Source organism: Lepidochelys kempii, chromosome 6 (genome assembly GCF_965140285.1).
Source record: "Lepidochelys kempii isolate rLepKem1 chromosome 6, rLepKem1.hap1, whole genome shotgun sequence".
Taxonomy (NCBI): domain Eukaryota; kingdom Metazoa; phylum Chordata; order Testudines; family Cheloniidae; genus Lepidochelys; species Lepidochelys kempii.
In genome coordinates, this window is record NC_136385.1 from 89,418,788 (window position 1) to 89,444,027 (window position 25,240).

The 25,240-nt window shown below is 42.1% G+C and overlaps 1 protein-coding gene across 2 annotated transcripts in view; it reads left to right on the forward strand.

The window, feature by feature from the left end:
* Positions 1 to 25,240, forward strand: part of TTC6 (tetratricopeptide repeat domain 6) — a 125,316-nt gene that overhangs the window by 81,816 nt on the left and 18,260 nt on the right. The window contains exons 18-25 of one of the 2 annotated variants that reach the window (XM_073349092.2): positions 1,889 to 2,039; positions 2,825 to 2,907; positions 4,895 to 4,971; positions 6,497 to 6,657; positions 14,567 to 14,701; positions 17,047 to 17,196; positions 23,403 to 23,543; positions 24,224 to 24,337. In XM_073349092.2, coding sequence (XP_073205193.2) covers positions 1,889 to 2,039; positions 2,825 to 2,907; positions 4,895 to 4,971; positions 6,497 to 6,657; positions 14,567 to 14,701; positions 17,047 to 17,196; positions 23,403 to 23,543; positions 24,224 to 24,337 — 1,012 coding nt within the window. Of the gene's footprint in view, positions 1 to 1,888; positions 2,040 to 2,824; positions 2,908 to 4,894; positions 4,972 to 6,496; positions 6,658 to 14,566; positions 14,702 to 17,046; positions 17,197 to 23,402; positions 23,544 to 24,223; positions 24,338 to 25,240 lie in introns of those variants that run through there. The other variant, XM_078853363.1, reaches the window with a different exon arrangement.

Consider the following 25,240-nt stretch of genomic DNA (forward strand, 5'->3'; position numbering starts at 1 on the left):
CCAACTGGGTGAGGCCTGATATATCACCTCGTTAGACCTAACCAAGGGATGCTGGCAGATCCCACTCCACCAGAATCATGGGAGAAAAATGCCTTTGCCACGCCATTTGGCCTAAGTGATTTTAGGACTATGCTTTTGGCCTCCGTGGTGCCCCAAAAATGTTTCAATTGCTCATGGATCAGTTTCTTCAACCACCTGGCTTATATGTAGCAGCCTATTTAGATGATGTGGACATCCACAGCTGAGATTGGAAGGAGCATCTAGGTCAAGTCGCCTCTGTACTTCGGTTCCTATGGGAGGCTGGGCTAACTGCAAACCCAGCCAAGTCTAAGATTGGAAAAGAAGAGACCACCTACCTAGGATATACTTTTGGGAAAGGACCAGATCCAGCCTCTTGTGGACAAAGTCCAGGCTTCAAAGCATGCCCTATCCCAACCATGAAGAAACAAGTCCAGAGATTTTTGGTACTGTCAGGTTACTACTGCCGATTTGTACCAAGTTTTCGATGTTAGCAGCCCACCTCACAGATCTAATTAGGACAGTAGCCCCAAGAAGGTTCACTGGTCAGAGGCCTATGAAAAAGCCTTTCAGAAGTTGAAAAACCACATCTTCAAAGAGCCTGCCTTGCTCAATGTTGACTTCTTCAAAAGAATTCATTTTGCAAATCGATGCCTCAGAAGTGAGACAAAGAAAATGTTGGCCCAGGAAACAAATGGAGAGGAACTTTTTGTACTCTATCTGAACTGTGAGCACAGAGTGAGAAGAGCTCACCAAAATGCTGATTTTTTTTATTCCCCCCCGCACCCCCTCCCCGAGTTGGGGGCAGTGGAGATAGTCTGCTGGCTCTGGTTCTCCAGGTACCATCTGGAGTGGGAGGGTATGCAATGCGGTATACAAACTCCATACTGGACAACCAGGGGCTAAGGAGCTGCTCTGGGCCTAGGCAGTTCAGTCCTATCACACTTGTAAGGCATGCATAGATTGGAGGAAGAGCTTAAAAGGGGAACAGAGTAGCTCACTTGTTGGCAGACAAGGGAAGACAGACCTTCAGCCTTTCTCAGCTCCTGAGGAAAGGGCTAACTGAAGGCAGGAGCTTCCCAGATGACCACTTGCCTGAAGGCCACTCCCTGAGGGAAGGAAGGGCCAGATTCTGACGCATCCTGAGAGGGAATCATTCCCCTCTATTTCGTATTAATTCCCCTTGCTTTTTGTTCATGGACTACCCTGGAAAGAGAGAGACTTTAAAGTGACCTGACTGGAGGGCCAAGTCACAGGAAGAGGCAGTCCACCACAGAGGCAGAGGAGGCATCGGCAGAAGACACCCAGTAAGGAGTGAGCTGCTATGCCATGCCCAGCCACAAGGAGGTGCTGGTGGTGAGTCAGCCCATTCACAATACCCCAGGTGGGGCAGTGGCACTTCTTGGTCTATGACATCAAAGGCATCTGATAAAATAACATAAGAATGGAGACATGGTGGCAAAAAATCAACAACCAAAGAAACTAATGAACCCTCTGTACTAAATTCAGCCTTTAAACCAGACAGACAAAGTCAGAGGAATGCTGATGAAACTGGACTTGCATATCACAGACTTCTAATAAACATCCACCAAAAAAGGTGCAGTCCGTGTTTTGGAGAAGTCACTAATCATGCATATATACATCTACCAGTGTTCAAGGGAATTAAAAAGGGAATTAGTAATGCATTTGATGTGTGTTATGCAAGCAGATAGGTGTAACTCAAAGCCTACCTTTTGACTACTTACAGATGTGTTTTTATAATACTATAGTAATTAGATGAAACATGTTGTATTGGACATTGATGTATACATCCAAGTGTTTCATATTGTATGACAAAATGAAAAATAAGATCATCTTTATTCTTTTTTAGTGGTATTGCCTTGGCGTACATAAATATTGGCTTGATATTACTGTTACATCTGGAGCATTACTATGAAGCTATTCGGCAGTTCTCTAAAGCCATTGAAGTTGACCCAACAAATATTAGCGCTTATATATGTAGAGCTCAAGCATATCATCAGGTATTTTATCCTTTTTGGTCTTTTATATCATTATAACACTACTTTTACATTTTATAGTTGCTATGAAAAGCATTTTAATAGATATTTATGCCCTGGTCCTTCAAAGACTTACATACATGCTTAACTTTGTGGACAATAAGTACCCATATTAATTTCTATGGGACTACTTGCAATGCATAAAAAGCACATACGTGAATCTTTGTAGGGTTGGGATCAAAGGCAATAACAGATAATCCCATCTGTAGTAATTGTAGTTTTAAAGACTTCCTCCATGAGCTGTATTTAGAGCTCTGTATTTAGAGCTCTATGGGCTTTTTAGGGCCTTACCTTGCCATCTATCAGTCCTCAAAAAGTGGAATGGATAAAATAATAGTAGTAAGAGGTAAGATTAATAGATAAGCTTTTGTAAAATATTATAAAAGCAGTTTAGGAAGTTTGCATGTTTGTATCTTTTGTCAGGATTAAGGATCTCTGTGCTGTTTGGCATTTGTTTTAGTGTCACCATTAGATGTAGGGAGAATAGAAAATCCTGAAATTGGGTGTTGGTAGATAAGTGAAGCAGAAGCTGATTAGCAAATATTTTATTTTAAAATGTATTTATTCATGATGTGCAAGTCACTGTGTGTATTCTACTATTATTTAAAACCTAAAGAAAAGGACAGTGTAGCCATTAATTTACATATTTTATTACAAAGAAATCTCTTGTGGAGAAGAATATACTCAATGGGGTAGAAAAAGTGATTAGAGAGTATGTAGGAGTAACTGAATTTTTTTTTTAATAACAGCTGCACAATTTACAGCGTGCATTAAGAGATATAAATCGAGCCATTCATCTTTATCCAACTGAATCCTATTTATGCATAATAAGGTAGGAAAGTTATCATTAGAACTTAACAAGTATTCCACTTTACAACTGTTTTCAACAACAGTAGGCTTGTTTAGTAGATGTGTTAATATAGCTGATATTTTTAGTGTGTTTCAATGTAGAAAAGTATGGGTAATGGTAATATCCTTTACAAATTATATCCATGTAGTAGCAAAAGGGCTTTGGAGCCCGGAGCTGGAGCGCGGAGCATATCCGGAGCAGTGGAGCTGCAGGTTTTTGCCTGGAGCTGGAGCGGAGCCGGAGCACAGCTCCAAAGCTCTGAGTAGCACCTCACTGGTGTTACCTCTGGGATGGAGAGAAGGATCCAGCATGATATACAGGCTGCTGCGTGATAAAGTACATGCAAGGTCTGGGGACGGGGGAGTGTGAATATGGACAGTGACAACAGAGCACACCTATACTCTTCTAAATTCATATTTTAAATGTCCATTAAGAGTGGATAAATATTTCAGTGTCCTATCTGAAGAAATGACACAGTAAAATAAGGGTGAAGTGCTGAGTCCAGCCTTTCCCCTAGGCTTGAACCTATGAGTTCAGAGAGAGTAAATATTTCAAACCTGATATTTAGCTGTTCTCTCCAGCTTAGCCTAAAAGCTCCATTTCAGTGTAGCTTCACTCATTTTCTCTGTAAATCTGTTTCTCTCTTCAGAGAAAATAATTTTGCTAAAGATCTTCCCTCTCCTAGTCTCAGGATTCTACCACCATTTGTTCTTTTTCCTTTTCTGGTCTTTATTTGGTCTCAAAAGTCAAATCTGAGCTTCCCAAACTGTTCGTGAATGTCCTTAGTATTTTCTGCATAGTTGGTGGTTTTTTTACAAGCTTCTTAAGGCTTGTCTAGAACCAATGTACCATTTGGCATATCTAAATCCTGCCTGTCACTTCAGGCACATGCAGTTTGAGAAACTCTCCTTTGGCTGGTGTGGATTTCCAAAACTCTGTGAAAACTGACGTATTGACTAATGAATCCATATAGTTCCTTAAGTATGCATAAAATACATTTTTAATCATGAACTAATTCCTTCACTCCACTCCTCCCAAATTAGTGAAAGGTACCACTCCTTACTAAGTCAAACAGATAAGCCAGTTTTCATCTGAGAGGAACCAAATAAACTGTAGAAAATGTTTAAGAAGTGAGAACATCTCATTGTCATCTCATCTCAGTGCAGAAGGCCAACTCAATGCTCTATGCATCAATTAAAACTCACATTAAGGACTTAAAGTGAGGCTGTACTCTAAATAGTGAATATATAAAAATGTTGCCTTAATCAATATTCCTTGTGTGCATGTCAAGTCCTCTCTGCTTACTTTAGGAACAACAATAAGTTTTTACTGCTTTTTGCTCTTATCAGTACTATAGAGCCGCAACAAACTTAAGAAGGAATGGGCGAAAAGTTCATCCTTCTTGTTCATCATCAAAAGAGTTTACTAAGTTTCAGTCAGTCCCACCTCTGTTACCGCAATACCAAGAATGGGGTGGTGCAGGTATCTCTGAAGGCCTGATTTGGCTTGCAAGTACATTTACTACTAATGGTGATGCATGGGAAAGCAAGAAACCTAGCTTGGCCTTCAGAATCAGATTGAATTTACCTACAACCACTCTATGGTAAAACAACATTGATTTTAGAAATAGCATTATTAACAATATTTACATGGTTCTAGAGATAGTGTGTGTGTGCTATTAGCTGTGGAGCCCACAGAAAATGTGTTTTTGTGAGCTTTGCCATTTGAATAGCTATGCATTTTTAAAATTCCTTGGTGATAGTGTTTTTAAAAAGTATGTTCAGAAGGAACAAGAGGAAAAACCTGGATGGTATTCCTTTGAAGATGTGATTCTTACTAGAAACTTTAGACTTTTACTTACTCCTGCACTATTTGTACTTTTAAAATACTGCTTAAATAAGAAATCTTAGCCTGAAAAAATGGTTTTACAGTGACAAATTACATACAACAAAAATCTGTTTTGTTACAGGGGACAATATTTAATTGAGATGGAGGATTATAAACTTGCAAGCTTCTGTATTCTTCAAGTATCAGAAATGGGTGAAGGTAAAATCAGTTTAATTGTCTAGGTTCTTATTAACCATAGTATCTGAGCCCTAACGTAAGGAGTAATTTAACTACTGTAATTTATTATAAGGAACTCTGACACTTCCTTATGTTGCTTGCAATTCTTTCACTTACCTTTCTTTACTTGTGCTGTTTATGTTTATATTTTGACTTATAAATAAGGCTACGTTTTAGTAACGTTTTAGTAAAAGTAATGGACAAGTCATGGGCAGTAAATAAAAATTCACGGCCCGTGACCTGTCCATGACTTGTACTATATACTCCTAACTAAATCTGGGGGTGGGGGCAGCCCGAGAGTGCCAGGGTTGCTTGGGTAGGGGATGTCACAGGTACCTGGGTTTGGCCCAGGACCGTGCTGCGGGGGGAGGAGGGGAGGCTGTGCGCCACTGCCCAGGAAACCCGCAGGCACTGCGGGGGGGGAGGGTTGGTGGAGCTGGCAGGCTCCCTACCTGGCTCTGCACCTCCCTAGAAGCAGTGACATCCCCCTCCCTCAGCTCCTAGATGGAGGCGCGGCCAGGCAGCTCTGCTCATTGCCTCCACCCTGAGCGCCGACTCTGCAGCTCCCATTAGCCAGGAACCATAGCCAATGGAAGCTGCAGGGGCGGTGCCTGCAAGTGGAGGCAGCGCGCTGAGCCCCCTGGCTACGCCTTTGCCCAGGAGCCGAGGGATGTCACCGCTTCCAGGGAGCCCCTGAGGTAAGCGCCGCCCAGAGCCCTCACCCCCTCCCGCATCCTAACCCCCAGCCCTGGGCTCCACCCCACACCCAAACTCCTACTGCTGCTGGGGGAGGCGGGTGCAGTGGCCCAAGACTGCCCCAGCAGCAGCCAGTGCGGCTGGCTCAGGGGCTGCCTGAGCTGCTCAAGCAGCCCCCAGGCAGCCGCACCGGCCGCTGCAGAAGTCCTGGGCCTCCGTGACAAATTTGCAGCTTTACTTATAAATATTGGTAATAGAACTTTATGTGGAATTTATTGTAATACTTTGTATTTACTTAGGACCTTTCTTACTAAGATATCAAATGGCTTTACAAACATTAAGCTTCATAACACACCTGTAAGGTAAAATACTGCAATGGCTATAGTAACTCTTGTGGGTTGTAATAGTGGTCTCGGAGTGGCAGAACAAGTGCCCCATGCCCTCAGTGGGGACGATTCTATTGCCCCATTGACCCCTCAGCAATGCCTGTGTAGTAGTTTGATGATGTCTTTTTCCTTTTTTCTTTCTTTGGAGAGGGGAAGTTTGCAGATGCCCATTATTTGACCCTAACTTCGTTGCTTACAGTTGAAGTTTTCTACCCCAGGCTTCGATGTGAAAGGATTAAAACTCAATTCTTAAAAAATTGTTTATGTTTTGGTATAGCGGTTAGAGCAAACAACCTTGGAGTCTCATGGATTTTTGAACAATGTAAAGTTTGTTTATCCTATGAAACTATCTTATATTTAGAATATGCAGTGTGAAATAATATAATATAATGTGACCATTGTTTGTTTGTTTTTCTTATTTTTAGTATCCCTTAAAACCTCTCCTGTTCAGCAAGCACTCGTTCAGTCATTTTGTCAAAATCACAGTAAAGCTATAGAGTGTTTACTTGAGGTTATTGCAAGTCAGCCTGTGCCTTCCATATTTGTTCTGCTAGGAAAAATACAAATGAAAGCCAAGAAAACCAAGGTTAGAAAATTATTTCTAAACTATTTACAATAAAATGCCAAGCAATACAATGTCTTGGTTTCTTGTTGCTTTACAGAGTATCTCATTTTATCAAATATTCCCTGCACTTCAATGTTTAAATTACAAAAGGGAATAGTAACACTCTTTTTAGCTTAATGCTCCTGCACTAATGTTCCAGCAAGTGTTACACAGTGTTGTTTAAAACAATGTAAAATTTAGTTTAAAAGAAATAATTATGTAGACTGGAGTTCAGTTAAATTTCATAATGTTGCTTTTTTCAAAACATAATAAGAAAGCAGTGTGCAAATACTGTACTATCTAATGGAGCTAGAGGCAATACAAAAGTTTGGTTGTTTCATATTTGTAGAATGAATGTATAAGAATTTTAAGAGTGATTATAACTAGTCCCTCAGCTTTGTGAATACTGTACTTGCTTCCCATTGTATGTTACCAGTAGAAATATCATACTGTTGGTCCTTTGATCCAAGCAGTTAGACAATAATCACGGCCTTGCAGAGTTATTTTCGTTAGGAGGAGAAATAGATGATACAAGTCAGGCATGTATTTTGGTGCAATCCTGTTTATTTACAAAGAACGTACAGCAAGCCCTGTTTCCTCAAACACACTAGAAACAAACTGTACCTGGCAGTTTCCTTGTTCAGAAATCCTCAAAAGTCTGCCTCTCTAGCAAGTTCTGTGTCCAAGAAGCTCCATCCCTCTGCTTTGTCTCAGGATTATGCTCACAACTGCTTCTCTGGCTTTCTCCTGTATTGCACACACATGCACATAGCTTGCAGAAAGAAAACACTTACATCCTGTGTTTCCACTAGGCAAAACCCCTTGAGCCACATCATCATACAGCCTAGTGCCTTAGGCAGTAGCCTCCATTATTACATCTGTCTCACCACAGAAAAGATGCTTAATGTTTTCCTTATACTTCACCTGAGAGAAAGGTAATTAGCTCATCCATTGTCTTTAACCATGGCTGTGATAGTTTCTGGATCAATGACCCCTTGATGGTAGCCATTAGTAACTTTCAGCATAAGAAAAGGAGTACTCTAGGCATTAGGGATAGAGCCTGAAAACATGCTGTCATGGTTGCAGGTCTATCTGCACCACTGTCCCCTTTCTGGTCTCTCTCAGTGCACCGCCTCAGATGTCAAGCCTTGTGCCTTTACCTCTCCCACAGTGGAATTCTGCAATTCTCCCACTCTTAAAGTGGTCCCTGTGTTACCATATCATTTGTATTGAGCATGCTTGCTGATAAGGTCTGACTGAGTTCTGGCACCTTTGGGAGTATGTGACCAGTGGTATACAGTGACCAAACAGCCTTCTTAAAACCAAAGTACTGTTTATTTTAACAGTAGGAATAAAGCATTTAGAGCGAGAGGTTTTTAAAACAACAAACGGTCTATATGCATGTCTGTCCTACCACTCAGATACCATAGAATTTTCTCCAAGGAAATGGCCACATTTGCAGCACTTACAGCGACATTGGGAGCGGTGCATTATGGGCGCTATCTCACTGAGCACCTCTTCCCATTCTGGTGCTGTGGCTTGTGGGAAGAGGGCGGGGGTGCGGGGCATTCTGGGTCCTGTCCCAACACCCTGTGATGCATCGGTTTGCATCCCAGCAATCCCTGTGCTTTCGTCCACGTTTGGCGCCATCTTTCAATGTTTTATGTACTGCGTGCTCTGTCTTCCCCTTGGGAAATGAGCCCGAAGTACTGTGGAGTATGATGACAAGTCTCGCCAGCACGTCATGTTTGGCAGTTGTTATTCCTTATGATCCAAAGTGACAGTGAGGGCTCCGACAATGATATCGACTTGAGTAACGCATATGACATGAGTTTGCTTGTGGCATTCATGGACATGCTCACCACCATGGAACGGTGCTTTTGGGCTCAGGAAACAATCACTGAGTGGTGGGATCACATCATCATGCAAGTCTGGGATGACGAGCCGTGGCTGCAGAACTTTCGGATGACAAAAGCCACTTTCATGGGATTGTGTGAGGAGCTTGCCCACACCCTGCGGCACAAGGACACGAGATTGAGAGCTGCCCTGACGGTGGAGAAGCAGGTGGCTATTGCAATCTGGAAGCTGGCAACTCCAGACAGCTACTGATTGGTTGCTAACCAGTTTGGAGTGGGAAAGTCGACTGTTGGAATTCGTGTTGATGCAAGTTTGCAGGGCCATTAATCGCATCCTGCTCAGAAGAAACGTGACTCTGGGTAACGTGCATGACATTGTGGATGGCTTTGCACAAATGGGTTCCCCTAACTGCGGAGGGGCGATAGATGGCACACACATTCCAATTCTGGCACCAGCCCACCTAGCCTCCAAGTACGTTATTTTGCTGTGGTTCTCCAGGTGCTTGTGGATCACCGTGGGCATTTCCTTGACATTAACGCAGGCTGGCCTGGAAAGGTGCATGATGCACGCATCTTTCGGAACACTGACCTGCTCAGGAAGCTGCAAGCTGGGGCTTTTTTCCCAGACCATAAGATCACCGTAGGGGAAGTCGAAATGCCCATTGTGATCCTTGGAGACCCTGCTTACCCTTTAATACTGTGGCTCATGAAACCTTACACAGTGAGCCTTGACAGCAGCAAGGAGCGGTTCAATAACAGGCTGAGCTGGTGCAGAATGGCTGTGGAGTGTGCTTTTGGCTGTTTAAAGGGCTGCTGGCACTCTCTGTATGGGAAGCTGGACCTGGCTGATGACAGCATCCCTGCGGTTATATCTGCGTGCTGTACCCTCCATAACATTTGTGAAGGGAAGGGTGAAAGATTCACTCAAGCATGGAATTCGGAGGTTCAACACCTGGAGGCTGAATTTGAACAGCCAGAGAGCAGGGCTATTAGAGGGGTCCAGCGTGGGGCTGCAAGGATTAGGGATGCCTTGAGGGAGCAATTTGAGGCTGAAAGCCACCAGTAATATCTGGTCCCCTGCACAGGAGTGAAGTGCAGTGGTTCCAATGTTAGTAGGAATCTGTGTTTAGTACTCTGACTTGCAGTGCCTGTTTCTTTCCTGGGCTAAGGTATCTTTTACTTTATGCAATAATAAAAAATGTTTTCAAAGCCAAAAAATCCATTTATTGAAAAGAAACTCAACTGCTTGGGAAACAGAAAGGGCAAGGTGCTGGGGTGGGGAACAGTACAATCACAGATTTGTGTATGTCCTGTTATCATACTCAGCCTCCCTGTCTGGAGTGCTGTGCAATGAGTGCTGCACTTCAGGATGGTTATACTGCATGGTGATGGGGGTTGAGTGCAGTGGGTAAGGGTTGTAGTTTTCAGAGCTGGGTGGCGAAGCTACAGGTGTTGGAGGCAGCTGGTGGTGGTAAGAACCCTGATGTTGGGGAAAGTGGGTTGGAGGTGACATGGGGATACAAGGGAAAGAGTTTTGGGACAAGGGCTACGGGGGGGGAGGGGTGGGCACGGTAGTGCTCCGTCTGCATGGCTATGAGGGCCTGAATAGAGTCTGCTTGGCGCTCCATTATGCTTATCAGCCGATCCATGCTTTGCTGCTTGAGCACCGTGCTTTTGTGCCGGCGCTCCTCATTCTGCTGGTGGACCAGCAACATGTCTTCCTTGCTTCTACGTGGCCTCTTTCTGATTCTTTGGAGTCTTTCAGCCAGTGATAACATGGACGGCTGAGAACTCAAGGTTGCATCTGTAATGGCAAAATGCAACACTTAACAGAGGCAGCATTGTTCACACCAGACAGAGCAATGATTCCCCCATACTTAAGGGCAAGCACAGTCTACACAATAGCATAATTTGCCCGTCCCAAAGCGAGCGCACATAACTCACGGGAGCCCCAAAATGGTGAGTAAACATAGGGTCAAGCGTGACTGATTGTTTCATGGCTGTACTGTCCTCTGGGTTTCTGTGCCTTGGGGAGAGCCAACAGCTGCAGGGGGCCCCTATACTGAACACTGTCCCCACATTTTCCACAGGAGTTCGTCCTGGAAGATATCTCGCTGCTGAGGGTGACCTGGGAAGCAAGGGAGGGTCTTCTACTGCAATGCGGCTTCCGCTCTGGCCCATATGCAGCTTGCCTGTGTGCAGCAATGGTCCCCCTGCCCCTCACGGCACAGTGGGGCAGACAAGTTAGCCTTACTGGAACAAGGACCACAGTGGCTCTCCCAAGAAACCTGCACAAGCGCATTGCCCAAGTTCTGGACGAGACCTTTGAAGAGATCACTGAGGCCGATTACTGTGATGTGAGAGAGCACCTCAATGCCCTATTCCGCATTTAGGCATGCATGCAGCCCGAACTCTCCTCGCCCCAAGATCCCGCTCCGAATAACTTCCTTCCCAAAATAAAAGCCGCTTACCGGGAACCTCCTTTGGTGTTTGTCCTTCACCAAGCACCGGCCGCCGTGACTGGCTACCTTCCTCCTGGCTTGTGAACAGCTCCTGGCTGCATGCATCTAGGGATTCCGGAATGTCTTCCTCTGCTTCAGCACCCTCGCTCCCACTTTGGTCCTCCTCCTCCTGCCTTGTTGAACTGGGCTCTGAAGTGTCCATGGTGGTACTCGGAGTGGAGGTGGGGTCGCCCCCAAGTATCGCATCCAGCTTTTTGTAGAAACGGCAGGTCACAGGGGCAGCACCGCAGTGGCTGTTTGCCTCATGGGCTTTGTGGTAGGCATTCCGCAGCTCCTTCACTTTAACCCTGCACTGCAGTGCGTCCCTGTCATGGCCCCTTTCCATTATGTCCCTTGATATCGTCCCGAAGGTATCGTAATTCCTACGGCTGGAGCGCAGCTGGGACTGGACAGCTTCCTCCTCTCAAACACTGATGAGGTCCAGCATCTCACCATTGCTCCATACTGGGAATCACCTGGCGTGTGGAGGCATGGTCACCTGGAAAGCTTTGCTGAGAGCACTCCACGCCTGGCTGAGCAAACAGGAAGGGGATTTTCAAAATTCCCAGAGAATTTAAAGGGTGGGTCTGGGGGTTGGTCACCTGAGAGCAGGGCAGTAGAGTTCAAAGTGATGACCAGAGTGGCTATAACAGGCATTGTGGGGTACTTCTGAAGGCCGATTAGAGCACACTAACAGACCAGGGCGTCCAAACTGGCACCACGGCGCTCCAGCAGGGGCACACAAAACGTTATTCCACTCGCAGAGCGCTGTAGCCATGGAGACAGAGCACTCTATGTGCCTTGCCAGTGTGGATGGGTAGTTAGCTAGTGCGCCCGGGGCTCCTTTAATGCGCTGTAACTCGCAAGTGTAGCCAAGCTCTTAGTTTCTCAGACCTGAAGAAGAGCTCTGTATAAGCTTGAAAGCTTGTCTCTCTCACCAACAGAAGTTGCTCCAGTAAAAGATATTACCTCACCCACCTTGTGTTACCTAAAGGCTTACCATCCCCTGATGGTCTGGTTCCTCAGTCTGGTTCCTCCAAACAACTCCTTCACTCTCTTGAGAAAGTCTTCCTTTTAAAACTGCTGTAGCCCTTTTTGTTCTTCTGAGTACCTAGGTTCTGTCCTTGCCTTCTGAACCAAACCAGTCTGTATGCTGAACAGGAGATAGTCAGTCTTCCAAACCAGTGGCTCTGTCATTGTCCCTTAGTAACTCTCAAGTGTTTTCTGAGGAGTGGCTTAGCTCGTACCATTCTTTAACTTCCTATTTGTTTCACCTTGTAGCCCCCCATTAAATTAAACCAATATTTTCAGACAGTAAACATTCCAATAACTAAGTCAACATACAGTATTCATAAATTATTACAGAATAGCTCCACATCCATCACACATGTTATGTGAGTAGCTTTATTCAGTGAGATTACTCACTTGAGTGAAATTACCTCTGTGTATTTGCAGGATTAGCCCTTAACCATTGTATTATAAGTGAGATGTTTCATGGCTATAAATTGAATATTATACATAGTTTATCACTGTTTGCACAGAAAACCCGAAAGGAAGTATTTAAAATGTGACCTGAAAAGTGGGACACATTGGGGTTTTTGCCTCTGCCTGATATATAAGGAAGGCCTAAAAGATTTGGCTTTTGTTTGTTGGCATGTTTTGCTTGTTTGCTTTAGAAATTCAGGTGATGTCTCACTGGAAGAGTCTCTACTGACTGGAGCATTAGTCAAGTTATGACATCAAAGATTAATAGATTCCAAGGTCAGAAGGGACCATTGTGATCATCTACTCTGACCTCTGTATAACACCGGCCATAGAACTCCCTCAAAGTAATGTATGTTGAACTGGTGTGTGTGTGTGTGTGTGTGTGTGTATATATAATATATACATAAAAATCCAATCTTGATTTTTAAAACTTGCCAGTGATGGAAAATCCACCATGACCTTCAGTAAATTGTTCCAATGGTTAATTATCCTCACTGTTAAAATATTACTTCTTATTTCTGCTGTGAATTTGGCTAGCATCAACTTCCAGCCATTGGACCTTAGAATCATAGAATATCAGGGTTGGAAGGGACCTCAGGAGTCATCTAGTCCAGCCCCCTGCTCAAAGCAGGACCAATCCCCAATTAAATCATCCCAGCCAGGGCTTTGTCAAGCCTGACCTTAAAAACTTCCAAGGAAGGAGATTCCACCACCTCCCTAAGTAACGCATTCCAGTGTTTCACCACCCTCCTAGTGAAAAAGTTTTTCCTAATATCCAACCTAAATATCTCCCCCACTGCAACTTGAGACCATTACTCCTTGTCCTGTCATCTTCTACCACTGAGAATAGTCTAGAACCATCCTCTTTGGAACCACCTCTCAGGTAGTTGAAAGCAGCTATCAAATCCCCCCTCATTCTTCTCTTCTGCGGACTAAACAATCCCAGTTCCCTCAGCCTCTCCTCATAAGTCATGTGTTCCAGACCCCTAATCATTTTTGGTGCCCTTCGCTGGACTCTCTCCAATTTTTCCACATCCTTGTAGTGTGGGGCCCAAAACTGGACACAGTACTCCAGATGAGGCCTCACCAATGTCGAACAGAGGGGAACGATCACGTTCCTCGATCTGCTGGCTATGCCCCTACTTATACATCCCAAAATGCCATTGGCCTTCTTGGCAACAAGGGCACACTGTTGACTCATATCCAGCTTCTTGTTATACCTTTGTCTGCTTGATTGAAAGCTCATTATCAAATATTTCTTCCCCATGTAGGTCCTAATAGACTGTGATTGAGTCATCCCTTTGCCTTCTCTTTATTAAGCTAAATATATGGAGCTCCTTGAGTCTATCAGTTTAAAGCATGTTTTATAATCCTTTAATCATTCTTGTGGTTCTTCTCTGAACCCTGTCAATGTCCTTCTTGAATTGTGGACACCAGAACTGGACACAATATTCCAGCAGCAGTTGCACCAATGCCAAATACAAAGGTAAAATAACCTTTTTACTCCTACTTGAGATTGCTGTTTATGCATCCAAGAACTCATTAGCCCTTTTGGCTACAGGAATCACACTGAGAACTCATGTTCATCTGATCATGCACCATGATTTCCAAATCTTTTTCAGAGTTGCTGCTTCCCAAGATAGAGTCCTCCAAAAGTGTCAAGAGGCTGAAAGTTGCTAAGCAACTGCAACAGGAAGAGATTATTAGTCAGACTGCTTAAAGTTCTACTTTTTGTTTTTGTTAACACTTATTTAAACCAATGACTAATGAACATTTTGAAAAAAAGTTGTACTTAATCATGCCCACACCTTCAATTACAGCAATTCAGAACTTTCAGCAAAACCAAGGAAGACCAGACTTCACATTTCTTAAATTTATAAGGCTAAAAAATCAAAAGTACTTTTCAGGTCTTCTTTACGTATAATAAAGAAGCAAAAAGGGCACAGGCCCAATTAAAAAAAATTCTGTGTATGTCACCTTTAAAACTCAGACTTTTTTTTTACTAACCATGTTTTACAAATATTAGAATAATATCCTTTGTTATTACAGGATGCTGTGGAAAGTTTTCAACAAGCATTAAAGATACTGACTTCTTCAGCACAAATCTTGCCTCATACATTTGAGGCTGCAGAAATTTATTATTTCATGGGCCTGTGCTATATGGAGCAAGTCAGTTTATTACCGGTATGTATTTATTAATTAGAACATATTAGCCTTGTGGCTTTAAGAGCTGGAAACAAGATTGACTAAAAAAATTAAATATTTTAAGGGTTACTTTCCACTTCTTTTTACATATTTTTACTCTTTAGTTTTTATCAGACCATCTTGCAAATGTGTAAACAATTTTTTCCATGCCAGTATTACCATATTTAATTAGTTATACATACTTTTTGCTGTGTTTCTAATGGAGGTGAAATCAACATGAATATCTTATTTGTACATTAATGTCTTCACTGTTGTTTTAAGCAATGTATGCCACGCTAGGGATAGCATTTTAGTTAACGGATTGTTGTACTTTTACAGAAGTTAAAAAAAATCCCTCAGCCAACCAATCCTATACTAGTTCAGTTTTTGGCATTTATTTTACACATGATATAAATTTTTTTTTAACTAGGTATTTTTTGTTAGGTAATTTAATACATTTTTCTAGGTGCATTTTAATATTAAAGGACTTTTTTGTTCTTTCTATGTTTTTAACTACAGTTACAGGCTTGTTCATTAACAGTCTGATCCAAAGTCTATTGCAATCAATGGGACTCCTTTAGTGGGCTTTGAATCAGGCCTTATATGAGTAGGATCCATTTTGTATATGAATAATGCCAACTTTAAAAAGCTTATAAACCCGAGCCTTCCCCTCATTTTGAAGTGTTACAAAATTGACATTAGAAAATCTTTTTTAAGAGTGCCTTTTCGCTTATCGTTGCATCCCTTTTCTCCATTCTTTCCTATATTCTATTTGTAGAGCCTAGTCCTGCAAACATTTATGCACATGTATAATGTCTTTGACCTCAGTAGGATTAGTTATCATCATATATTTGTATTTCAGTAGCACCTAGCGGTCCTAAGCGTGATCGGAGTACATTGTTAGGCACTGTTCCAAAACACAATAAGAGATTGTCACTACTCTGAAAAGCTTACAGTCTTATGTAAACATGAGAGACAAGCATGGGTGAAAGGGAATATTATTATCATGCTCATTTTACATATGGGGAACTAAAGAACTGAAAAATTAAAGCCTTGATTCAGGAAAGCACTTGTTAAGTTCATTCCTATTCAGCAAAACACTTCAGCATATGCATAAGTCCCATTGACATCAGTGGGACCTAAGCAAGTGCTTAAATGTTTTGCTGAGTAGAGATGGGCCTATGCATGTGTTTACAGTAAAGTTCATGCCTACCTGCTTTGTTGTATCCGGGCCTAAATTTACTTGCCAAGGTCACTTAGAAAGACTTTGGAAGAGCCAGGAATGTATGCAGAGCTCCTGAGTCCCAGTTTGGTGCCCAATCCACTAAGCCAACCTTCCTTTCAAATGAGTAAAGTTAAACAAATGCATAAGTGTTTACAGGACTGGATATTAGAGTGGTATATCCTTAGGTAGGAACCCTATTTTTGAATAGAGCCTTGCATGCTTCAAGCATTATTTCAACAATAACAATATAAACATTAATAATTTCTTTAGTCACAGAAGACCAGTGAATAATATCTACAGTATATTCAAAGTAATTTTATATGACTAAAATTTGAAATGTCACCTGGAATAGGAACTTCTCTCATAGTAACTGTTCTATTTTGAATAGAGAAGCGTGTAATATTTGAGCTGAATGGTCCTTGTCTTCTGTTTTGTGGTTTACCTCCAAAATGGATCTGTTAGCCCAGGTTATCTCTAAATCTTCAGATCATAGCAACTTTAAATTCCCTGGCTGACTTGATGTTTAGTTGTGAGGACAAGAGCTTGTCTCTGTATTACAGTGTTGGGAGACTCACCAAACATAGTAGTATCACAACATTATTTTTATAACCCTGTTAGCCTCCTTTTCCAAGACAGTTATAAATGATAGTCAAGAGTGGCTGAAATACCTGATGTGGCATACCCTGACCACTAGGAATGGGTTACTTTCCCTTTAGAATATGTGGCTGCCACCACATTAGCAGATCCCCGAAAAATCTGTGTTTTTGTATGAATAAAAAAAATCTGCAGAAGGACCTTAAAGAAATCACATTTTAGGTGTTCTCTAATGTAGCAAATAATTTTAGTATGTTAATCATTGATGGTCACAGGACCAAATTCTGCCCTTGGTTATACTAATGTAGTCCCACTGAAAAAAATGGACTAAGATAAGTATTAAATGAGGGCAGAATTTCACTTATTGTGTTTGTCTCATATGTTGTATTAAAATTTTAAAAAAGTAGGAGTAAAATAGTGAAAACACAAGAAAAAATACTACTTGGTTTTAAAAGTTGATATTCTGCCTATGGTTGCAATTGTGCAAGTAGATTACATTAACTCAAACCATTATGTCATCTTTTAGGCCCTTGAAGCTTTTAGCCTTGCTGTCAAGATATACACAAATTATTCTGATGCTTTTTATCAGAGAGGGCTGTGCAGAATGCAACTCAAACAAGCTAACTGCATCCAAGATTTCAATCGAGCACTTGCCATTAATCCAAAACATTTTCAGGTAATACTGAATTTATAATTCTGATGGTTTTCTTTTGGGTAGATTTTGAGAGCAGTTTTAAAGAATTCTGAAGTCAGGGCCAGTTAGGCAGGCAGAACTGCAGGGTCTCAATGCATGAATGAGATGGTGGTGTAGGAAGGAGGGGTTTAGATTATTAGAAACTGGGGTACCCTTTGGGAAAGGGGAGCCTATGCAGGAAGACTGGGCTCCACTTAAACCAAAATGGAACCAGATTGCTGGCACATAAAATTAAAAAGGTCTTAGAGTGGTTTTTATACTAAGAACTGGGGGAAAGTCAACAGGTCTGGAGGAGCACGTGGTTCCAACAGAGACATTCCTTAGGGCAGTGGTTCTCAAAGCCAGTCTGCTGCTTGTTCAGGGAAAGCCCCTGGCAGGCCGGGCCAGTTTGTTTACCTGCCACGTCCGCAGGTTTGGACAATTGCAGCTCCCACTGGCCATGGTTCGCTGCTCCAGGCCAATGGGGGCTGCGGGAAGTGGTGTGGGCCGAGGGATGTGCAGGCCGCCCTTCCTGCAGCCCCCACTGGCCTGGAGCAGCGAACTGCGGCCAGTGGGAGCTGCAATCGGCCGAACCTGCGGACGAGGCAGGTAAACAAACCGGCCTGGCCTGCCAGAGGCTTTCCCTGAACAAGTGGCGGACCGGCCTTGAAGACCACCGCCTTTGGGGAGGATCTATTTATGGCGATTCTCTTTATCCTAGTAAGGAGGAGAGGATAAAATATGGGTAGTGTGATGGGGCAAGGCCAGATGGCTATAGAAAAGTAGTGGGAGAGAGATATATTAGCTCCAGGCTAAACAAATCCCTGGTACCAGGTTAAGTGAAATGGAAGCTGCTCCAGGTCAATTAAGACACCTGGGGCCAATTAAGAACTTTCCAGAAGGCAGGGAGAAGGCTAGGTTGATTGGGACACCTGAAGCCAATCAGGGGCTGGCTGAAACTAGTTAAAAGCTTCACAGTCAGTCAGGTGGGTGTGCATGTCAGGAGCTGTGGAAGGAAGTTGTGCTATTGGATGGAGAGGCTGAGTAGTACACACCATATCAGGCACAAGGAAGGAGGCCCTGAGGTAAGGGTGAAGTGGAGCTTGAGGAAGTGAGGGCTGCTGTGGGGGAAGTAGCCCAGGGAATTGTACATGTCATGTTTCTAAAAGGTCAGCTACCATAGCTGATACTATTAGGGTCCCTGGGCTGGAGCCTGGAGTAGAGGGTGGGCCTGGGCTCCCCCTCCCCTTGTCCCCTGATTAATCACTGAGACTGGGAGACAACAGAGACTGTGCAAGGAAGGATAACTTCTCCTCACCTCCCTCACTGGCTTATGATGAAAATGGTTCAGTAGACTGTGACCCTTGTCTCTAGAGAAAGAAGGGTTACGTGGAGGGTCACAGTGAGCCTCTGAGGCTAGCGAAATCCGCCAGGAAACACGGTACCCACGGAGGCAAGGACAGAGCTTTGTCACAGTAGGATCTGATGAAAAATAATAAAATGAAAGAGTCCAATTCAATTACATCACATAATGGCAGACAGCTAAAAAGTCACAATTTTTTAAAGTGCTTATATACAAATACTAGAATCTAAATACTAAGATAGGTGAACTTGAGTGCCTCATATTAAATGAGGATATTGATATAATAGGCATCACAAAAACTTGGTGGAATGAGGATAATCAAGGGGACACAGTAATACGAGGGTACAAAATATATTGGAAGGACAGAATAGGTTGTATGGCTGAGGGAATGGCACTATATGTGAAAGAAAGTGTAGAGTAAAACTAAGTAAAAATCTTAAATGAACCAAACTGTACCATAGTATCTCTATGGATAGTAATTCCATGTTTGAATAATAAGAATATAGCAGTAGGAATATACTACCGACCACCTGACCAGGATGGTGACAGTGATTGTGAAATGCTCAGGAAGCTTAGAGAAGCTATAAAAAATTAACTCAATAATAATGGGTGATTCAGCTATCCTCATATTGACTGGGTATATGTCATCTCAGGACGGGATGCAGAGATAAACTTTCTTGACACCTTAAATGACTGCTTCTTGGAGCAGCTAGTCCTGGAACCCACAAGAGGAGAGGCAATTCTTGATTTCGGTGGCACCTTTAAGACTAACAGATTTATTTGGGCATAAGCTTTCATGGGTAAAAAACCCACTTCTTCAGATGCATGGAGTGAAAATTACAGATGCCGGCATTATTATACATGAAGAGAAGTGAGTTACCTTACAAGTGGAGAACCAGTGTTGACACGGCCAATTCAATCAGGGTGGATGTAGTCCACTCTCAATAATTGATGAGGAGGTATCAATACCAAGAGAGAGAAAGTTGCTTTTGTAGTGAGCCAGCCACTCTCAGTCTCTATTCAAGCTCAGATTAATGGTGTTAAATTTGCAAATAAATTTTAGCTCTGCAGTTTCTCTTTGAAGTCTGTTTTTCAAGTTTTTTTTTGTTGAAGTATGGCTACTTTTAAATCTGTTATAGAATGTCCAGGGAAATTGAAGTGATCTCCTACTGGCTTTTGTATGTTACCATTCCTGATGTCTGATTTGTGTCCATTTATTCTTTTATGTAGAAACTGTCCAGTTTGGCCAATGTACAGAGGGGCATTGCTGGCACATGATGGCATATATCACATTTGTAGATGTGCAGGTGATTGAGTCCCTGATGTTGTGGCTTATGTGGTTGGGTCCTCTGCAAATTTAACACCATTAATTTGGGCTTGAATAGGGACTGGGAGTGGCTGGCACACTACAAAAGCAACTTTCCCTCTCTTGGTATTGACACCTCCTCATCAATTATTGGGAGTGGACTACATCCACCCTGATTGAATTGCCCTGTCAACACTGGTTCTCCACTTGTAAGGTAACTCCCTTCTCTTCATGTATAATAATGCTGGCATCTGTAATTTTCACTCCATGCATCTGAGGAAAGTGGGTTTTTTACCCACGAAAGCTTATGCCCAAATAAATCTGTTAGTCTTTAAGGTGCCACCAGACTCTTTGTTGTTTTTGTGGATACAGACTAACACGGCTACCCCCTAATTCTTGATTTAGTCCTCAGTGGAGCACAGGATCTGGTCCAAGAAGTGAATATAGCTGAACTGCTTGGTAATAGTGACCATAACATAATAAAATTTAACATCCCAGGGGGATCATCAAAGCAGTCCACCACGGTAGCATTTAATTTCAGAAAGGGGAACTACACAAAAATGAGGAAGTTAGTTAAACAGAAATTAAAAGGTACAGTGCCAAAAGTGACATCCATACAAGCTGCATGGAAATGTTTTTAAGACACCATAATAAAGATTCAATTTAAATCTATACCCCAAATTAAAAAACATAGTAAGAGGACCAAAAAAGTGTCACCATGGATAAACACCAAAGTAAAAGAAGCAGAGGCAAACGGGCATCCTTTAAAAAGTGGAAGTTAAATCCTATTGAGCAAAATAGAAAGAAGCATAAACTCTGGTAAGTGAAGTGTAAAAATATAATTAGGAAGGCCAAAAAAGAATTTGAAGACTGGCTCTTTTCAGCTTGGAAAAGAGATGACTAAGGGGGGATATGATAGAGGTCTATTAAATCGTGACTGGTGTGGAGAAAGTAAGGAGAGAAGTGTTATTTACTCCTTCTTATAACGCAAGAACTAGGGGTCACCAGATGAAATTCATAGGCAGCAGGTTTAAAACAAACAAAATGAAGTATTTCTTCTCACAACACACAGTCATCTTGTGGAACTCTTTGCCAGAGGATGTTGTGAAGACCAACACTATAACAGGGTTCAAAAAAGAACTAGATAAATTCATGGAGGATACATCCATCAATGGCTATTAGCCAAGATGGGAAGGGATACAAAACCATGTTCTGAAGTGTCCCTAGCCTCTGTTTGCCAGAAGCTGGGAATGGGTGACAGGGAATGGATCACTTGAGGATTACTGTCTGTTCATTCCCTCTGAAGTACCTGGCATTGGCCACTGTCGGAAGACAGGCTACTGGGCTAGGTGGACCATTGATCTCAGACAGTATGGCCATTCTTCTATTCTTATGAAGTTCTTCATATACTGGTATATGTGAAAGACACGGTATCGATCTCTTTTATGTATTTTCCTGACAGTTATGTCCTCCATGTGTTAATCACTCTTACTTATTTTTCTGCTGTGCTTCTAATGGAGAAATAATTAAGATTTGAGGATTATGTTTACTTTTCTGTCTATACACCAGCAGCATAATTTCCATAAGAATATGTAGTGCTCTCAGTATGTTTTAGTTAACTATTTGAAGCAAAGTAGCAGAGGGAGTTCACACATTATGTTTTGTTGTGTTGCACAAAACAGTTATTGTTTTGTTGCAATAGGGTGATGGATATTAAAAAATCTGGAGCACATTTTCCATCAGGTTATAACTGATGTTCCCAATGGAGGTGCAAGAACATGAGTAACAAACTCAGGGCAAACTGTTAAAAAACCAGGACACAAACCGCAAATTGTAATTCTAAACTTAGATTTCACCAACCAAGTGCAAACTCCTCAGGCATATTAATAGCCTTAAACGAAGTCACAGACAGTCTCCTTGGGTCCTCTGGTCTCTCCTGTCACTCAGCTGAGCATATCTCTGTCATACATGGCTCTTAAAACCAAGAATCACAGCAATGTTGAGGTAACTCCTAGTGCCAAAGAACCAGTCACTTACCCCAGATCATTTGTGCCTTAGATCTCGCACAAAGGACAAAGCTTGTAGCCAATCCTTTAATAAATTATATGTAGAGTTATTAAATAGGAAAAGGTAACTAGAGTGTTGTTTACAAGATTAAAGCAAGCGAATATAGACACACAAATGAATTACAGTCTTGGTAAGGTAATAGAGGCTCTTCTAATCAGCAAGCTCTTTTTGTCATTTAGGGTTAATTCATGCTAAGCAACTGATGATCTCTTGCTTATACCTAGAAAACTCATTGTCTCTCAGAGTCCCAGCAACATAGAGATCCTTAGTTCCTTTTGCTTGTGGTTTTGATCACTGTCCTGCCATATGCTCTCAGCTGCAAAACTCAGCTGATGGGAGGAGTTCACTTGCATGACTCATCTTCACGGGGAGGAGAACAGAACAACAATAAGTCTTTAGTACTTTTGTTGACGGTTCCTCAATCCAGATATAGGGAGTGTCCAGTTGTAAGAGCCAACCATAGCCTGTCTGGTGTCGATCGGACTCCTCTTTTGGGAGGGGCATAATGATTTCTGTAGAAGAGCAGCTCTTCACACTAATTAATGTCCCTCTCCTGTATGTCCCTGTATGTAATTAATTCCCTATTCCCCAATACCTGTTCCAGCCTACAGGTCTTCATTTTAGCTTTCTCCTCCCAATTCTTTTTGCTACCCAGAGACACCCCAGTTCCCATACCTCACCTCCAAGGGACTACAGAATTTTTCTTGTTGAATCACCATTCCAGTCCTTGAAGCCCATCTCAATAGGCATCAGGAAGTGGCAGGAATAGCGGTGAAAGTGGAGCTGACCCATCAACTGTATGGTGATTCATACAGTCACAGAGGCTCCCACTACACTCACTCAAATAGTACATTACAATATGGAATACAGATATTACAAGGAAGATCAATGCATGCAGCAATTCATAAGCATTCAACAGAGTCCAAACACTAAGCACTTTCTTATATTTATCATATTAATATTAACGCACAAGTGAGCCAGAGAGGTTCCAGCTATTTATCTGTCAGTGTTCATTTGAGACATGGGGACCTTGGCATGAGCTGGTGTCTGATCTGCCAGAGTCACAATAGCAATTTCTAAATGGTAATTTTTGTTATTAAACAGCTTAGTAGTTTCCCTTTAAGGGATGACTTGGATATCATGAGTATTGTTTTGTTAAAGTCTGTTTTATCTGTGTTTTTGTTTTTGTTTTTTCTTTTTGCTTTCCAAAGATCATTTTCCTGCATTTGATTTTTGTTATATCTAATGGAATATAAGTTATTTCTTGTTTCAATATTCATGTTGTTTTCCATTATTATAACCAAGGTACCCAGTGTTCATTTAATTTGCTTGGTTTTATGACCGCGAGACTTAGAAGTTTTAAGTTCTTTATGAAAAAAGTAATTTATTACCTTTACTCAGTGGTTGTCCAAAGTATTATCAAAGTTTTTTTAGTACTTGTACTGCAGCATGTTTCTGTCTTCATCTATAAAGGCATATTTAAGTCGTGCTGCTTACTATGGTAGCAAGGGAAGATACTCCAAGGCAATTATGAATTGTAACGAGGCTATCAAAATTCATCCTGACAGTGTGAGAGCCTATCTCTACAGAGGAACTTTGAAATATCACAATAAGGTAGAGATGTATTTTATCTTTTGGATGAAGTACATGAAATATTTTTGTTAGTCACCTGTAGAAAGAGATAAAAGCGGGGGACCAATGCTACCCAGGCTTGTGGGGAATTCCACCGATATAGCATACTTCTAGTTTCCCCAGTGCCTTGGAAGCCACTTTGTGGGGGGCTCTGTGGTTCTGGAGAGGGTGCAGTGGGGTGGGTTGGCTAAGCTAGCTAGATTTATCTCTATTTTACCTCTCCAGGACCCATGGAGGAAGCTCCCATAAGTGAATTTGGCCACAGGAGCAACTGCAGCTCCGTAATAAACTACCATCCATGTTAGGAGATGATACAAAGTGATCATGAAAGGGTCAAAGAGAGGGTAAAGAATAATATAGCTAGATAACATTAATGATTGACTAAGTAATAAAACCATGACAATGACAAAAATATAAAATAATAAGCCTCAATTATGCAGTCCTGGTCCAGTCAAAATCCTGTAGAAATCCTACCTAAGGGAAGACTACAATAACTGGCCCATATTGTCAAACTGATATGAGAGAATGCCTTCCAGTACTGATGAAGAGACAAGAAATGTAAAACTGTATGGTCAAATTTTACACTGTTGTGTTCTTTAGGACAGAACATATGATGCTGTGAATTATACAGTGGTTTTATACGCAATGTTTTTTATGTGCAGACATACAAAAATGCCATTGAAGACCTAACCAAAACTATTGACTTGGACAAAATCTGCATTTTGGCATATTGCAACAGAGCAATCTGTTATCACCAAATAAAGGACTTTAGAAAGGTATTATATCCTTTTATTCAAGAGCACTTGATTATGCAATTATTCAGAAATGCTAATAAACTGTTTCTGAACATTAGTAGCAAGCTTTCCTTTTTGCATCAACAATCCTTTACAACTGCATTGCTGTCAGTTGAAGATCTAAGTACCTGTTTTGTGGGTATAATCAGGTACTTGGATGTATACATGACAATACATTTATACAGTGAAGGCCAGGTTGAAAATCTGGCCTTTATATCACTAACATTTGCAGTGATTATTTCAGGATGTAGTGTTGTTCAGACATATGCATTTCTGCTGCGATATGTGTATCTCACACACATGCACGCCCACCCACCCACCAAAATCTTGCAGGGGAGTTCAGAAAGGGGAAGGAAAGAAGGGGAGCATAGAAGCAGAACAGGGCAAGATTAAGGCAGTAATGGGTATTGTAAAAATTTGAGCCCATCTCTATCTTGTGGGGTTGATCTGGTCCCCTGTGGCCTTGTCCATACCCACTGCTCAAAGGAGCAGGATTGGGACAGAAGCTCCACAAAGCCCACTTCATTTGGGAAAAAGACACATGGGATCGCCACAGAGGTGGGGTTGGGACTTCATCACCATAGAGGTGGGACTTGGGTGTCAACAGCCCCACAGAGCCTTTTGCTTGATTACTTCCTCCCTGCAGATCTTTTTGCTCCAGAGGGAACTGTTACCCCATATAGCTTCTAAAGGTGCAAAAATCCTTAGTACCCTGAGCTCCCTGCAATACTTATTTTGCCTCTTAAGGCTTCCCCAACACCTGTTCCAGCCTACAGGTCTTCATTCTAGCCTTCTCCTCCCAATTCTTTTTGCTACCCAGCGACACTTCAGTTCCCATCCCTCACCTCCAAGGGACTACAGAATTTTTCTTGTTGAATCACCATT